Source organism: Tinamus guttatus, unplaced genomic scaffold, assembly GCF_059628265.1.
Source record: "Tinamus guttatus ecotype Peru unplaced genomic scaffold, ASM5962826v1 Tinamus_guttatus_pri_ptg000246l, whole genome shotgun sequence".
Lineage (NCBI taxonomy): Eukaryota > Metazoa > Chordata > Aves > Tinamiformes > Tinamidae > Tinamus > Tinamus guttatus.
Window position 1 is genome coordinate 5,500,984 of NW_028288780.1, and position 18,327 is coordinate 5,519,310.

At 42.8% G+C, this 18,327-nt stretch overlaps 2 protein-coding genes across 2 annotated transcripts in view; one reads left to right on the forward strand and one right to left on the reverse strand.

The window, feature by feature from the left end:
* LOC104574491 (uncharacterized) overlaps window positions 1-13,550 on the reverse strand; it is a 105,205-nt gene extending 91,655 nt beyond the window's left edge. Inside the window, exon 1 of the transcript XR_015913490.1 lies at window positions 13,532-13,550. The gene's annotated coding sequence lies outside the window, so the exon portion shown is untranslated. The remainder of the gene's footprint in view (window positions 1-13,531) is intronic.
* The window catches only part of ZCCHC24 (zinc finger CCHC-type containing 24), a 97,242-nt gene continuing 88,978 nt past the window's right edge, over window positions 10,064-18,327 (forward strand). Inside the window, exon 1 of the mRNA XM_088526387.1 lies at window positions 10,064-10,383. Coding sequence (XP_088382513.1) covers window positions 10,144-10,383 — 240 coding nt within the window. The 5' untranslated portion in view covers window positions 10,064-10,143. The remainder of the gene's footprint in view (window positions 10,384-18,327) is intronic.

The window sequence follows — 18,327 nt, forward strand, 5'->3', positions numbered from 1 at the left end:
AACAGGGAGGGAGCTTAAGGTTTTAAAGAAATCACAACCAAAATGACAAGGTGCCAAAAGGCAGCCAAGTTCTTTAAAGTCACTGCTTTGCAGTGCTCTTGTTTCTCACTCTTAACAGGAGCACAACTTTACAACGCTGTCTAAACAGTGTGAAAAGAAAGGAATAACTTAAATCAAGGCTTTTACAGTTCTCCAGTAGTGCGTCTCACTCCAACCACAGCCATTCTTAATCCCAGTTCCAATAAACAGTGAAAACTATTCCCCTGAAGACCATGTTGCAAAACAGGGTAAAGGAAACGGTTCAAGAGACTGTCTTTCTCAGAGGCCCTGGGGAATGCCAGGGTCTCTAGCAGCCAAGTCAGCTCATTAGCAACAGGCAGAAACTACCTCAGAAGTAAACACTAATGGAATAAGGGAGAATTATTCTTAATGTGTCCAGATTTTAGTTAGCCCTCTAAAGAGGAGAAAATTCAGTGAGACAAATGTATTTCAGAAGTGGAATGGTAGCCTAGGAGTTTTTTTTTTTTTTTTTCAGAAAATCATGCTTTTATTTTCAGAGCAAAAGATGATATATTTCTTTGCATCCCAATTGTAGAGCATTTTTTTCAACCGGGAGAATGTACTTCCAGAGTACCCATTGTTCAAGCACTCTCATCAAATTATTGCTATGTGGTTTAGTTATGTGGTAAGAAATTCTAGGTCACAGTTTTGGCTAGCTCTGCCTGCTATGGGTTCACTTTTATCCACGGACAAGTTTTTTAGTTGCTCTGAATATATACACCCCCAGAGTTCATTTAATTTCAATGGGTATCAACTCATCCTTATTTAATATCAGCAGAACACTTAATAAGTCTAGAGTAACTTTCAGCTGAGGCTCATTAAAGAAAAACTACTGCTATAACCTGGAGAGATGACGATAATTTAGGGACATTTTCTTCTTCCCTTGCTGGCTGAAACTTGGCCAACACCACAAATAAAACCCCGACGTGATGGCTGTTGGGTATTTTGTATCAAGTAACATAGTCTTGATCCCATTCCAAGCAAGTAAGTAATTATCAAAACTAAATCAGGTCACTATTCATGAATTGTTTTGGATGCCACACAAAAAGGATAAATGGGCTACATAATGGAAAACTGGCATAAAACAGAAGCACGAGTGATGACAAACTGTACAGGGGATCACCACATGAAAACGTTTTGCGACTGTAGAAATGCCAATATGACACAAGCATTCATAAAATATTCTGTGCCCTGCAGAAATGCAGGAAAGGTACCATTTCGAAACTCTCACCAACAGTGATGCTTCCATACCTCCACAGAAGAGAAACACAATATCAGAAAGCTACATAACTGGAAAAAACAACACTCCTTCTCCCTCCTCCCAACACACACTCCAGGTGGGGCAGTTAGATGGATGGGGGGAGAAAAGGTAGGAATTGGCCTTCAACACCAGGACCAGCCAGAAAAGTATTAGCACTCTTCCTTTTCTTTATTTTCTCTCAAGAGCTAGGAGAGCACCCAGAGTAAAAATCAACCTCTGCTGGGAACAACTAGAGCACATCTATATTGCTGCTTTAGCCCAGATCAGGAACAGTTTCCTTTCACAAACCTTGTGACCCTTCCCCTTGTCCCATTCTTGTTCTCACCTCAGAACACAGACACGCTCTAAACACAGTTCTGTGCTAAAATGTGCTCTGACTGCTAAGGGGCAGTCAGTCTTGGCGGCAAGACTAGATCTTGTCATAAGGAGAAAAGCACTGACCTGTGCAGAGTGTGAGGGCCAGGTCCCTTGCTTCTCCCTTACAGATTAACTGCAGTCAGGCCACAGGACTTGCTAATGTAGATATAACCCTTTACACCTCCTCCACTGGAGCTGGACCCCAAACAGACTTTCAAACCAAAGCACCCGAATTGTTAGAGGCCAAGAGAGAGAACAGGGAGCTTACTGGTAAAGAAGGATCGGTAAAGGAAAGTGGTGCTTGAAGAAAGTGGTCAAGAAGAGAGAGGCCTTTTCCCCCAGTCTCTGGGAATTGCTACAAGCCAAGAAAATAAGTTCGAGAAACCCAAGCAGGATATATGACTCTTTCAATTCTACTGAATTATAAATTGAATGGTTTGCAAGCTTTCAGTGGAATATGCAGGTACCACAGAGCCATAATAGTCAGATTAAAAATACATTCTGGATTCCAAGGAGACTAAGCTATATCTCTGGGTAACTCAGTGGAATTTATTAGTCCTTGCAGACTGGCTGCTATTATTATCAAAAACAATTATTCATTTTAAAAGTGACTGTCAATTTAAAAATGTCCCAATGTAACCTAAGCCCCCTGCTAGCTATCCAGAAAACAGATCTTTAGGGGGTATATCATGAATTATTTACTTCTTGGCTTTCTAGAGCCATTCTTTATGAAAGAATTACAATCACGTGACTATGATGGAGGAAAGAACAAGAGAATCTTTGAAGTACAGAAACACTATGAGATACAGGTTTTACTTTTAAATAGAGTGCTGAACCAAGCATGAACCCAGTTCAAGCTGTCCAACTAGAAATGAAAATGAATCATTATTTTGGAAGTATTTCTGCAAATTGCACCTCCAGCTGACACTCCAGTTACAGCTAACCACAAATCAAAACCAAACCACTACATTTTATTAGGGATACTTGTCGGTTCCCGTCAAAAGATTCCCGAGTATTATAATTACATTGGTATTTGCAACACGGTCTTATTTACAGATCATCTCCTCTGGGAAGAAGTTTTAAGATAAGTTAAACTGTAAATATTAATTCTAATATATTGTCATATTCTTTATTAAATATACAAAAGTTTAAGCCAAATGAAACATCTTAGTAGCATTCTGTTTGCCAAGAGAAAAAAGTGCCTAACTTTTGTTTGTGTATACAAAGTGCCTAACTTTTTTGTTTGTGTATACAAACCCCCCAATATAGATAAGCCTGCTCTGGTTGCATGAATCTTCTCATCTCACCTTAAGACATCTGCCAAGACAGGAAAACACATGCAGGACACCGACATCTTCATTCAACTCACTGATGACCCAGAAAGAATCTGACTGAAAAATATGACACCTTCTGGGGCTGTGCCTCAGTCTGGAAGTTACCATTTGTTTTCTGCACTTTGCTACATTTTGATATACATACATTCAAAACACACACAGTCACACTGGATGCAAAATGAATGGCACATTACACCAGCTCTGGACCAGAACACAGCAACTTTCTCCACAGAAGCTACACTTGTTCAATACCCCTCTGGCTGTCACCCACAAGGGACAACCCCCTGCAGCTCTACTTTGTCAATAGAAAAACAGAACTTGTATGGGCTTCTTTGGAAGTGGTCTCTGATGACAGTGTTTTAATTCCCAAAAGAGTGGGTAATAACATATTTTAGCAATGTTTTAAAGCATTTTTTTATTAATTCTCCTCTCCATTGCATCCAAGAAAAGAGACGAATAGGGACAATTTAAAAGCAGCTGAGCACTCATTCTCCAGCACATCTTTGATTCAAAATACATTAGTGACTAAATAGAAACAAACTACACATAGAGTGAAAAGGTTCCATAATTATGTTCTCATGTATACCAAGTTTCAAATTCCGCAGCATATATATATATTTTTGGCATATAACTAGAAGTTTTTCCCTTTTTGGAGACCCATTAATTCATTAAACTCTTTGCTGAGGGATAGGAACAATATTTTTGGTGCACTCAATCTGTAACATTGCTACTAGTTAGCAATGGAATTTGGCATTGGTAGGAACCTGCAGTTTATTTGGCTTCATCAGTGCTGGTGAGCTAGACACGATTTCCTGAGAGAGGTTTCATCTACAGGCATAAAAGGTAAACAGTGCAAAGGGCAGCCACTATAGAAAGAGATGTGAAATGTAACTTTCTACATGTATCATTTATGTTTTTACAGCATAAATAAATGTAAGACTTTTTTCCTATGTTCTGAAACGTTAATCTTAGGATTATACAGGGATATCCATCAGTGCCTCAATGTCCCTACTTACTATAGCAATTCAGTTTTGAAATGCTTTTAAGCGGTATCTCTGAAAGTATAAATGGATATGCCTTTTTTTTTTTCTCTCTCCTGTCTTCTGTCTGTCTTCACTGTCAGAGATACTGTACCAGAAATGGTGAGCTGGACGTATGTTGCAGGATATATGGCTGGAGAATGTATTTCCTCAACTACACAGTCACCTGTATGCTCTGTGGCTGAGCCTGGCTTACATTTTTGTCTATTGCACCATATCTATTCCCCCTTTTGTAATTAATATTAAAAGCAAGAAAAATAAGCACCAAACTTTACTACTAGTTTGTTGAGGAATACATTTTCTATTCATTGGTTCTTCACATTTCTTAGCAAATATGACATTCCATTAGGGAATGTCACATGGGAAAATTAATTTTGGAGGAATTACACTTTTGCAGACTTTCTCAACTTTCATTTTTACATTTCATTCAACAAGTTTTTAGTGTTAATGATATGCTTGGCTAATCCCATCCTCACAGGACCAGGTGGTGCATGGCGCTGCTATGTTCAAACTAGAGACACCAGTAAGCTTGCTCAGACCCTTATGATGCCAAATTACTTACCTAACTAAGTGGGAGAGGGGCCAGGTCACCCTGTGTGGATTGGTACTCATCTTAGCAGGTGCATTGCCAGGGTTTTGCAGTAATGTCTAGGTCAACAGAGAGTCACCTCTCTGGTGTCACCTGCACCAACAAAGGTGCAGGTTCGTAGCGATGAAAAAATACCTTCAGAAGAACATCATTCACAAATTCAAGTTCTACCCAAAAAGAACAAGGTATATTTTTCCTTAAGGACTGAGTACTTATTTACTCTGGTTCCTTTATTTATTGTAATCTCCACTATGTCTCTGCCTTTCTTGTTAAGGCTTGCACTGAAGAAATAACAAAAACACATATTGGCAGAAGTTCATCTTTTGCCTTTAGTTGAATTAAGCAGGACTCCTTCGCAGCCTGCGCTGGCTTAAGAACAACCAGTACTTCCACCAAAAGCGGCTCCCAGTCCAGTCCTCATGCAGTCTTTCAACAGGTGCCACTAGTCTTCAGTAGCTCTCCTCATCTCCTATTATCCACTGCTGATCTGTGCCATCCACTAATTAACCTTGTCCACTAATTAACCTTGCCACCATGGGCAGCAGTTCCAAGGCAGACCCTTCCAGAGGGGTAAGGCTGCATCTGTTCCTGGTTCTCCTCTCCCTAAACTCTTCTCTGGTTCTTTCCTCTGTCCTTTACCTTCCCCATGCTTTCTCAGATTGTGGGTCAAGCAAGGGAAAAGATAGGGTAAAAGGCTGAGCTACTGTTTGGGCCGCTAATTGTGAACTGTTAACATTACTAGAGACAAGAATACACTACCTTTTAAAAAGGAACAAACAAAACACTTCAGATGCCAGTGCCACAGCTAAAAAGCCTACATGAAGGTTTGTCAAACAATGCAAAAATCCAAACCGGTCTATCTAATAGAAATACTTGTATCGTGTATTTGAGTGTATTTGGCTGCTTTTGAGAATTTCTAAAGCCAGAACTAGAGAAGGATATTTCAGGTTTATACACTTTAGGCATTGGTGATCCAATAAAGGAGGACAGAATCCAAACATGATCGCAGGATGTCACTGTCATGCTGTCTGTCCCAGCATGCGAGACCAACCTAGGGGAGTTTTCCTTTCCACTTGGTCCCTTCAGGAAAATCCATCCACAGTGACAAGTCAGCTACCCACCTAACTCCTCAAAGGAGGAAAGAGTTCTGGGGCAGCTGCCTTCATTTCTCAATCTATTTACTCATTTCCAGAACATTTAATGTCAAAGGTACAGGAAGAAAAGTAGTTATAAGTCTGCTTAGAGGATGAAAGCAGGAATTTTGAGTCTTGTACTTGAGCAGTAGAGCAAATGAGCTCTTAGATAGCTGCAAGAATACACAATATGATACACACATGTGCACATTTTCTAATCGCACTTTTACGAACTTTGGTTTATGCTGTATTTCATTTCTGCCACAAGATACATTGTATCTACACAGTCTACAAGTCTATAACTATAGTGTCCAGAACTCAGAAATGGTATAGGTATAGTTTTGCAATTTACAACTTTGCCGGAAATGCCTTCTCATAATTTGAGCAGTGTTCACATGCCATTTTCATAACATAGCTAAATTATTTCATAATAAAATAAAAATCTCTGCTGCATTACCCAAAAATCATTTGCTTGGCATATTCTAGTTGCACTGCAGCAAAGTTACATTTATCTAGATTACATAAAACTTGGAATCCAATGGTGGGTTCGACTTGCATGATTCCTCTAGTCTCACTGATATTCCCCTTATCCTCTTTTTGGAACTCCATCTAACATTTTGAAACTCCGTCTAACCTAGAAGATGATGGCAAGTCAGATCAAGAGCTATTTGGATGTATGAGAATCCTGACAACATAAAATAATATCTTCCACTACAGCATATTCATTTTTAAAGTATGGAGTACCAAAAAGTCAAACTTGTAGGACAATGCAGTTCAAAGGTTGACACCACTTAAAGGTCTGAACATGGAAAGCAACAACATGACTACATTAGGTCATTGAAAGAGCACTGAAAAGTCTTGCAGAGATTCCCTGGGAAGAAAGCAGCCACAACGGGTCCCGTTCACTAAAGTCGTGCTAGCAGTTGGAAAGTCATTTTGAGTAAATGAGATGGCTATCTGCTATTTAGGGAAAGGGAATGGAATGAAGACCTTCAATCTCATCTCTGTGTTTGCCACTGACTTATTTCAAAACTCGTATTATTCATTTAATCCATTCAGATCATTTAAAGTTTCATGTTACAATTGCAGTTGTTTTTGTCTTCATTGTCTCTACTCATGAGTATGACCAGGAGAATAAACAACTGTTTCAGCTCTATAGGACTGATTAATAATCCATACAGCTGATGTTGCTTTTGCTCCACCCAGACATGGTCAATGGGAACTGTGACTTTGTCTGAAGACATTATTTATGCTATCTCATTGAATGTTTTTGCCTGAAAGATTTCAGAGGACAGACTCAACCCAATAAATGTTTTCTCTACCACTATACATCTGCTAACTGACCATTTGAACCAATCTCCCCCACACTGAGCTGTGATTTCTAGAGGAGAAGAGAAAGAAACCACACGATGAAAAAAAAAAAACTCCATCTTGGACATGAGCAGACAGATGCAAGCATGCTAGCAGCATTTTGCTAAGCTAAGAGCAGTATTTAGGTCAGAAAGAGAGAAAAACTGCCTTGAAACTATTTTCCAGGAGAAAATGCAGAAGGAGACCAGGATGACAATAAGATCTCTGAAAGAGGGAGTGCTCTTTGGTTAAGCTATTCATAGCTGAGCCATATACAGTCCTTTCCTTCCTTGCTATGCTAAATAAAGAATCTATTCACCTTACTCATTTCTCTCTGTGCTTACCAGATAGTAGCAACCATGGCTATTATCAAGGGAAAGTTACAACTGAAGAAACTTCAATGTTTGAATCCATGGGATCCCTAAAACCTTGGAGGGTTCATGCACCTCTCAATATAGCTGCCGTAACAACCATTCTCCAGTCTTCCCTTTCCCTTGACCCATTGTACAATGTTGTGTAACTAAAGCAACCAAGTCAACCAGCCAGTACCGGGGCAATGTTCTGTTTGGAAAAAAAGTATCAAAATGTACCAAAAACACTTCTTCTGAAACCTTGTACCACCTCAGTCACTCTATATTTAACATATATTACTACAAAAGCCATATTACAGCAGCCACATGTTCAGCACTCCCGCTCACTTCCCAGTATCTTCCTAAACAGGATGACCAGTAGAGCTGTTAATAAACAAAAACCTGACCTTAAAAAAAAAATCAAGAAAAAGAGGGAAGTGATACAACTAGCAATTGTCTTTAAGAAAGGAATTAGCATGTCCACAAAAACAGAGCCCACAGCAACAAAATAAGTTCCTTCAGTTCAGCTCCTCCTCCTGGACTTTCTACCGTGTCCTGACCTTACCATCACCATCTGCCAGACAGGCAAGATCCTGAGATGCGGCCTGCATTTTTTTTTTTCTTCTTTTTCCCCTCTTCCATTTACTGTCAGGCTCCAGAAAAATCCTCATCCATAATTTATTAAGACACTAGGCCTGGTTCCCATTTTTGTCTGTTTAATACCTTATACAACTGCATCAGTTTGAGGTGCAATTTGATTTTTTTTTCCTGTTAGCATGATTCTGTAGCTCTGCAAAGAGCTATAAGGGCACTGACCACTGATGCAGCTTGTTCCAAATATATGTTGAAATGCATACATTTGCTTGCATTCAAAGTGCTTGAAGACTGAGAGCTTATAAATGAGCAAATTCCATAAGGATTTTTCTCATTTTAAATGTATTTGCACCGTTTGCATATTTTACTCTGGTATTCCAGGCTTGTCCTTGCTCTAAAGATCTGCAAGTTTACAGACTGAACATTTTCCCCTGAATTTCTGCAAGCAGATAGCTGTGCAGTTTACTACCTTCTCCCTAGAGTGAGATGCATCCATCTTCCGTGCTTGAAGCTGACAACTTAATAGTGTTTTCTACTGTGCGGACGCTGACCTGCATTTTGTACTGCTTGTAATGGTGCTTTTTGAGAACAGCGATTTTTCTTCCGTCTTAGCAGAGTACGTATGGTTGGTAGCAGTAAAGCAAGATGCCAACTTTGATCTTTCAAAGGGTAGGTGTACTTTAGTTATGTATGAAAAGAAGGCACTTTTTAAAGATCATACTAGACAAACATATTAATCTTTTCCTCCTTTAACTCACAGAACAGCCACCAGAGTTTTGCTCAGGTTTTTAATAGTTACCTCCTCTGAGTTCCTCTGGCTTTAAAAAGCAAACCCCTAGCTTCCCTGTCACGGCGCTTGTACCAAATGGCTACAACCTTCGCTTAGCGCAGGGAAGGCAGTGGGGGAGAGTTTACGAACTGTAATTACCAGCTTTCCCACTCCATCTCTTTCCTAAAAGGAGAATCATTCATCATCCTCTTTTGTGCTCCTGCCTCCTTAAAAGGCCTCCTCGGCTATATCCCAGTGTATCCAGCTGCAGAGGCTCCCGGAGAGCCGGAGCCCAGGCTACCTAGATGGATTTCAAAGGGAACATCGCGCCGCTCGCCTGCCTTATTTGGGAAACCCGAACTCTGCAAGGCTTGGCACAACCTCAGTAATCAGACAGGCTTTCGTAAACCTGGAGCTCTGACAGAGATATAACGAGAGGAGACCTCATATTATGAATTCCTCGCGCCGGCAAGCAAAGGGAGGGAGGGCGGGCGAGACGCTCGCAGTTAAAAACAACCTGGAACAGGCTGGCAAGAAGCCCTCGAGAGGGCTTAGCGGGTGCTTCTTCTACAGGAAGAGGGAAAAAGAAGCCCTTGGAGCGAGTCAGCCAGCGCGAAAGACCCACAGAAGTGGGCATGGAACAAACCCACGGAGCAGCACACAGGAACACCCTCACAACACCCTCACAACACACACACACACACACGCACGCACGCACACACACACACACACGCACGCACACACCACACACACGCACACACGCACGCACGCACACACCCCTCGCACCCCCCATGGCCTCCCGGCCTGCGCACATCCCCGGCAGGGGGCTCGGCGCCCGGGGGCGGGGCCCGGGGAGGCGGCGCGAGCCCATTGGCCACCAGCCTCATGCATATTTAAATCTGCCCGGGGCCGCCCCCGGCCCGGGCGGCCTATGGCGGCGCTGCCGGAGCGGGCGCGGCCCCGCCCGCCGGTGCCTGCGGGAGTGGGAATAAAGACAGATAGCGGCGGCACCGGCCGGCGGGCAGCGCGGCGCAAAAAGTTTCTTGCGAAGTTGCGGGCGGCGGTGGCGGCAGCGATGCCCGGGCTGCGCGGCGCGCTGGGGCTGCGCGGGCGCCGCTCGCCTTAGGGAGGGAGGCGAGAGCCGAGCGCGGGCGGCGGGGAGCGCCCAGCCCCGCGGCGAGCCCGTCCCCCCGGCGGCGAGGAGAAACCCTCGCGGGCCGCGACGGAAACGCGCGGCGGGCCGGAGCGGAGGGAGGGGGCGCAGGCACGGCGGGGCCGCCCGCCGCCCGCCGAGCTCGGCGCAAAGATGAGCTTGTTGTCAGCCATCGACACGAGCGCCGCGTCCGTCTACCAGCCCGCCCAGCTGCTCAACTGGGTCTATCTGTCGCTGCAAGACACGCACCAGGCCAGCGCCTTCGATGCCTTCCGCCCCGAGCCCTCCTCGTCCCAGCACGCCGAGCTCGGCTACACCAAGAGCGCGCCCGAGCTGGGCTCCTCGCTCAGCTCCAGCTATCTCAACAGCTTCTTCCAGCTGCAGCGCGGCGAGGTGAGTGCGCCGCGCTCCCCCCGGCCCCTCGGCGCGCCCGCCGCCCGCCCGCCATGAGGCCCGGGGCGCTGCCGCCCCCGCGGCCGCCGCTGCTTACGCTGAGGCGAGAGGAAGCCCCGGGGCCGCGGCGGGCGCGCTCGGCGCCGCGCGGCCGTTAGGGCCGTTGGGCGCCGCCGCGGGACGGGCATTGGCGAAGCCGCCCTCCTCCCCCTGGCGCTCCTGCTCCTCCTGCCGCTGCCGCCCGGCGGGCGGGCGGGGGGCGCCGCTGCTGACACTCTGGTCAATGGTTTACCCGGATTGCGGCGCGCGGCGGGCGGGACGCGCCGGCGGCGGCACCCGGGAAGCGCCACCTCGGCGATAAGGAGAGGAGAAAAGAGAAACAAAGGCACCAGAGACAGGCGTGGGAGATGTTAGGAGACAGTAAAATAAAGATTAGATACAAAAGATAATGGTATTAGAAAAGACACTTTAGCCTTTCCCAAGCGGAAGGGCTGGAAGGCGCCGCTTAGTGAGAGGAGACCGAGGGCTGGCACCATTGCAAAAGGAGAGGTAGCGGCAGGGATGTGACAAAAATATCCATCGAAAAGGCTTTGCACATGATGTTTCGTAACACAAGAACGCGACCAAATGAAACCAAAAGGAAGGAAACCCAGAACTATAGAGTTGGTCAAGCCAATTCACCGCGCGGCTCCCAGGCGCAGGAAGTTGTTGAGGTCAAGCACTTCTGCCGCCGAGGGGCCCGAGTCCTGCGGGGCCGCACGCCTCGCTCCCCAGGGCAGCCCACCGCATCCCACGGCTTCTCCCTGCTGCGGGCCGCCGGCTGCTCGCCCAGCGGGAGGTCAGCCCGCCTGGGAGAGGGCCCCGGGCAGAGGGACCACGTCCCCGACCCGCCATGGCTGCTCCTGCACAGCGCCCCTTCCCTCTGCTGCCTGCGCCATCTAACCCGAAACATACGTCTTCAAGGCATTCTCAGTCAAAGTACATATTTTTCTTCTGACAGGCATGCTGTAGAATCGTTAATTACAAACAAATTGGTTTTCCCAACAGTTATGGTGTTAAAACTGTTAGTGAAGAACCGCACATTTTATATACATACACATATACATTATTTTTTCTTAGTTGGAAATTTTCTTAAGACTTTCGCGAAAGAAGTTTAGCCTGAAAACAGCCACTGCTTTTGAAAGTATGTAAGTCAAAATCCGTTCAGTCTGATCTACCTAGCCTTATTAAACATAACAAGGACATCAATTTGCTAAAAAGGCCAACAGGCAGTGAAAATCAAACCCGCAGCTACCTACCTATCGAGTCCAAGTTGTGACTTTGCCACTCTGCGCTTGGCTTGTGAGCTTCGTGGCTTCCAGGTCGTCATGAGAACCCAAGATTTTGGCCTACATAGACTCTTTCCAGATGGAGATTAGGTTGCTCCGTTAGGTCTGGGCTTGGCAGAGTCAGCATACGTTCCCCTCAGCATCTGTCCTTTTTCTTCCTGGGAGAAAAGAAAAAAAGAAAATGAATGGAGGAGGTCCAGGAGATCTTTGACATCATCCCTCAGAAGCAGTTTCCTTTTTTTGCCCCTTAATGTTTCTTACAAGTTCACTTTCTGCTTCTACAATACCACTTGCATGTCGAGCCTAATCTTTCAACTCTCTCCCTTTCCACTGGGCTCACGTTTCTATTTTTTTCCTTGTGCTTCCAAACTATTTTCTCCTCCTTTTTTTTCCTGCTAAGTTTTCTCCCTTGGTGTGCTAGGCCTTCCCAGACTGCTGCTTTAACTAAATATTCAAACTTCTGAGTGGGCACCCCACTCAAGGTGCTTGTTTCTGATGGGATCTATTACCTTAACTGAATTTCTGTGTAGATTCGTGTCATCTTATGAAGCATATGGGTGCAAAATTATACTGCTCTCATTTAACTTTACAATTTCCTGAAGCATATTTGTCACAACAAACAGGAATGCCAGTGCTATAGAAGTGTAAAGCATTCGCTATTCAAGAGGAGCTAGACAGTCATTTGATTCTGTACAGACATTTTAATATTTCTTAAAAGATCAAACTTATTGGCAAGTTTGCTCTTCAGATTAATTTTCCAGCCTGAGACAACAGTAGCAGTGAATATGCGGCTAGCCAGAGGCACCTTTCTATATTTTCAGACTTTTTACGTACTACACTACGGACTTTTTACGTTAAGAAATTGCACTTACGAAGGATAATCCAAAAAGAAAAAAAGGGAGCTCTGCCATCTTATGAGGCATGAGAATGCATTTGCAGCACTGGATAGACTCTGAGGAAAGTAGGGAGCTGTTTAGTGCCTCGGCTTACTCGGCCTGCTCAAACAGAAACTTTCATTCAAGGGTTTAGAAGGTGTCAGAGATACTGCTGCTCAGAAAAAGTTCTGTCAATATATTAGATGCTCTGTTCTTTCCAGAAACTAGAAACTAGACTGCTTTTTGGCAGGAGTCGCCCAAGAGACTTTCCTGCAATGTCATGCTCTTAATTCTTGAAATTCTAACATCTGTTTATTTGCAGATGCCATTCAGTATACACTAAATATTTGGACTGCGCAAAATTATTTTGGGGAGCAGTAGTGCTGCACACTGCTTTTGCATCAAGTGGGCTTATGTTATCTTTGGAACATGCATAGCTTTCCACAGTTAAACTGTTGACTGTTTTTTACACAGTGCTTGCTTTGGTTGGCATTTTTTCCTCCTGGTTTTGTCCTGGGTTGGCTTAGCTTGGAGCTGAGCTGTGACAATGATTGACACATAGCTGTACACAATTTTTGGAAAGTGACCTAATGAGAGGCCAAAATAGCAACAGATTGAGAAGCGATAGGATCATAGGGTGTAAAATAATCATGTGACCTGTATGTTGCCTTGCAATTGAAAATTTCTGGACGAGATAGCTTGGAATAGGAGACAGCACTTGTGAAAAGTTGCTACTATACAGGGTTTGCTAGTCTGCATGGTAGTGCCTGTGTATGTGACTTGCATGCTGACCAAAGAAATTGGACAGGAAAAAAATAGTCCAGCACCCACAAATAGCCCTGCACTTAACCAAGATTTTGTCCTCCAGACTTTTTCCACTACAATGGACGCCTTCTAAATAAACATGATGAACACAGCTGTTTGGTGCATAAAAGCCCATTGTACCAGCAAAAAAAAAAAAAAAAAGGCAATCATAAAGGTTTAAACAGTGCAGCAACAATGAATGTTTTGTTCCATATGCAAGACTCATTTTGCAGAACGGACCTGCTTTAAATAAAATTTTACTGCTGCATTTATTGTCCTAGATATGAAACGAAAGCATGTTAGAACATTAAGATGCATTAAATTGGCTATTGAACTGAACTCCACCCTCATTATAGCACCGTCCTCCAGAGCCAAGTATTTGAGGTTTTGTTGTGGGGCTGCTTACATGGGATTTAATGTATTTGAGACACAGCCAGGTAACTGTGGCTTTGTGTCATTGAGTAGTATGATTGAGAAACCTAGAATAAACCTAGAGTAGTATAGCGGAGTCATACATTATTTTTCCGTACTCATAGTAGGTTTCCTACTAGGCTTCCCAATGACCTCTTCTTTGGTCAAGAGGAGACAGCCATCAATAAATAGAAATTATCACAAAATATTGTATCAAATTTGAAAGTAGACTCCTAATACCACTCAGGGCAATATTTACAAGCGAGAAGGAGCCCATGAATTCTTTGCCAATGTACAGTTGTCAGCTTGTCATTTCAAGAGGGCAGTTCCTTCCAGAAATCTCTACAGTAGCCACTTTCTGAATCTGAAACAGATCTTATTTTAGCATGAATAACTTTGGAAATGGGTCTAATCAGTAGCACATGTAGAGTAGCTACTATATTTGACTCAGGGACTTCTGTAGCATGTTTTAACAGGGCACTCAGGATGGTCTTGGCGCAAATATAACAGAGATGAGCATTAGCAGAAATTGCATATGCTCTAAAGCATTTCTGATCTCCCTCATTTTCTGGGCTATACTCGTTATTACTTATCGCTCATGATCCACAGAGTTTAATATGCTAAGCCCCTCAGTAAGGACCTACTGCTTCTCCATTGCAGAAGAAACAATCACAATTATCTCCTCTTATTTAACAGTAACTGTTGAAAACTAGAGTCAGTGTAGGATACAAGTTACCTGTAGTACATGAAGACATCTTAAAATATATATTTTTAATATTTTAGTTTCTATAGTTACTTTTTCCTCAAGAAAATGCAAGATTAGCCTTTAGCAGAGACATATGATGACTTAGACTATGCAATATCTTCTGCATTTTAGAGGCTTGAGCCTGCAGTGGGACTCCCTTACTGCATGAAAGCAACACAAGGCAGCCTGGCTCCCGGCTTCAGCTGGCGGCCACTGCCCTTCTCCAAAGAGTCTTTGGAGCTTAACTAAGAACACAAGAGCCATTTGTCAAGGTGAAGCAATATAAATAGGAAAGTTAAAGTTGTCAAAAACTTCTTTTTTTCTCTGTCTGTCAAGAAAAAAAATTGCAAACACAATCTAGCAACTTATTTGGACCTTCTCTTTAATTGCTCAGCCGTTCTAAAATTTTTAGGATAGTGTGCAAGTTGCTTTAATAAACATGTGACACTAGGGATTTAACATATATAGAAAGAACATTGTCTGTTGTGAAATAGTTAGGTATTTCATCAAGACAACTAGATTTAAATTGCTCTTTTACTGCATCCCTTAAATAATAACAGCAATTATTATTTGATTAATTTCCACTTTTTTTTTCCTCATTCTTGTTTATGTAAGCAATAACATTTTAGAGCCCTGACCCTGCTACAGTTTTCTGGAAAGGCAGTAGTTCACCAGTTTGAGAAACTTCTGTACTCTGACTCATTTAAGAAAAATTTGGAATAACTGGATATGTACAATACACATTTTGTAGCTATTTAAAGCTCCAGTAAATACATTTCAAATTGCTTTTCAAGGAGTTAAATAACAAGTCAGGTATATTCTCCCTTCTGTTTCCTGCCCAGGTATAGATGTTTTCTTGTGGTTCTACAAATAATATTTACAAGAAAGAACAACACACGCTGCCTCCTCTTTCCCTGTCACAACAGTGTGGAAACTGACTCCAGGTGAAAGAATGAAACTAGCATGATGCTGCTAAACACATAAAGCAATCAAGCCCCCCAAATAATTGCTTTTTAATCTTTTAATCACTGTCAGTTCCAGGACACCTACCCGCTACTGATAACAGTAATAGCTGTAGGTAAAAAAGACTCAAGGGAAAACTGCATTTACAGCTGAGAGGTTCCCTGTAAGCCTCTGCTGTTAGTACACCTAGAGAAGCTGGCTCTAGCTTTCCAGACTTGGTCCTAAATACACTGTATACACTAGCCACAACATGCTTGGTCCTCGCATTATTTGCATACGTTTCTTGCAGTAGCCCTCATAAGGGATTCCAGCTAATTGCATCTATTACTCTGGAGTCGATGAACCTGGGGGGGTTTTAGGAGCACCAGCCCAGCAGTTCCCCTTCCTAGCAAGCTCTAAAGCCATTTGGAAGCTGGTGTCTCAGCATGGCAAGTGTGGCTTCCACTGCCCAGGCAGTAGCCTGGGCTCAGAAGGTCTCTGACCCTACTGCAGTTCTTTGACAACTATTAACAACTATTATACTTCCCAATTCCAGTTTGCCATCTGCTTTCAGATGCAAAATTTAGACAAGTATTAATAGGGGTGTTGGAATCTAGAACCATTGCTTTTTTACGCCTATTCTTATTTCTGCAGCGGTGTCCTCCCATTTTGCTGCTTCTATCTCTGGAAAAACACCCTCTTTTGCTGGAACAGGATCCATGAAAGTGGCATATGAAGTGGAGTCTGAGAATAAGATCCACGTTTTATTAAGAACTGGGAAATTAAAGTGATCAAACAACAAGTTGCACTACTCTATTTGTATTCCCAAGGCATTGCTTTAGAGTTTTTTTTTTTAAACTCTCCAGGATGGAAAGTAGATATCCTCATTCCTCACACTGAGGCTGGATTAAGTTAGAGGAATTTGATTGCAGAAGGCAATATGCAAGAGCCAAGTTTCGATTCTCCCACTCAAGGAAATACTCTAACTAAAAAACTATCGAATTGTTCATATTCAGGATTACTTACCTGAGTAAGAACAGCAGAAATCTCCCCAAATTAAACTCCTACTGATGATGTGTCAAAATTATTCCAATTGCCAGGGCCATTCTTCTGTTACTGCCTTCCCTTCCCCACACCTGGAACAGATGGATCTGTAGCACACCTGCTCTACGTCCAACTCTAACTAGTTCAAACATTATTTACAGGTGGGTTTTTACAGCATGACACACAAGCAAAACTCCACATAGTCTTTCATAGTCATTTAGCATCACAACAAAGGCTGAATCATGTTTGAAAGAGTTGGTTAGAGCTAAAAATTAATTGTTCAACTTATTTTAGGTCTTCCGAAGGGAGAAGTGCACCTACCGCTTTACCACTGGTCCATTTTAATAGTTAGAACAAGGCTAGCAATAGAAAAAAGGACAATTGTATGTTTTTGGACCAATTCTTACAAATCACTTGACAGCTTGTGTTTATGCAAACTGCTAATTGAGAGGAACACTGGCATTCTGGTGAGTTTGCGAGAAAGAAAGTGAATTTTGGAAGACTTGCCTGGAAACACTTAGAAAATAGTAATCAGAGGGAAAACTGATTGAACTCTTACATGTTGAACTCTTACTACTCTTCTACATGTAGTTTTCAAATACAGTTATCTTGTACATTCACAGTGTCTTCCATTCCAAGAGACTCCAACAAAGGGCTGAGGTAACCTGTGCTGGGTTACAGTGGTTTTTCACCCCCTCCTCGTTTGCTTTGCACACACAGGCACACTTGTTCAGAAGAGAAAAGCAAGCTCCTCTCCAACGAGCTGCACAAACAGCCAGGCAGGCGAGGCTGGCCTTAGTCAAGGTGCTCATTCCTGGAACATGCCCAGTGAATAGACAATCACAAGGTGTATTCAGCTGTGCTCTTAGCCAAAAGCCAAGGCGACTTCTCCACTTCTTCCCAACCCGCTTTTTTTCGGTGGGGGGGAAGGGTGTTATTTTGGGAATTGTATGGACTAGATAGCACACAACGTTTAGCAATGGCCTTGTACCTTACGTAACAGAAGTTGAAAAGACGATATTTCACCACTGATAGTTACCAGATGAGAAGTAATACAAAGAAGTTTTCTAGTTCAGAGTTTAAGTGGGAAGTAAAATAGGTCTGAAACCTAACTGAAGTAATTTTAAAATCTAAAATCAGATGATATTTTCATGCTACTTTAAGAAGCATTAAAAATAACTGTATAGCACAGCAAAAATATCCAAGTACAGATATTACAAAGCTAATAATACAATGCTGATAAGCTATATTTGCTTAGAAACAAAACCAAATATGGTCTGTTATCAAAGCTAAATGCCCACATATAAACATGGCCTAAAAACTGTTACTAGATATTATCTTGAAGCTTCTGAACAGTTCTGTGAAATGTAATAGTTAATATTTGTACCTCTCCTCAGTTTTCTTTTCCTAGAAAAATTGCCAGCAACTTGATGCCCATTTTGCTACTCTCTGGAATTGCCCTTTTAGGAAGCCACACTGAAATGATTAAGTTAAATGAAAAGAATATAAGTCTTTGCTCCATTGCAGTTTCCTTCAGTTACTTTCTGAACGGATCAAAGAAACAGAATAAGTTTTGCAAAACTACTCAAATCTTAGAGTAATTCTAGCATAATTCGACTAAACAGTATTTTATAGGTGTCAGAACTTGGATTAGTTCTTTTCTGCTGGAGGTCAATTTTATTCTCAGAGATATTACAATCAGTGATCTACTAATAGTAAAATGTAAATTATAGAAAGCCTCACCCCAGGAAAGTTGAATCAAATACAGGGGTTTCTTTCCCTCTTTTTCATGCTC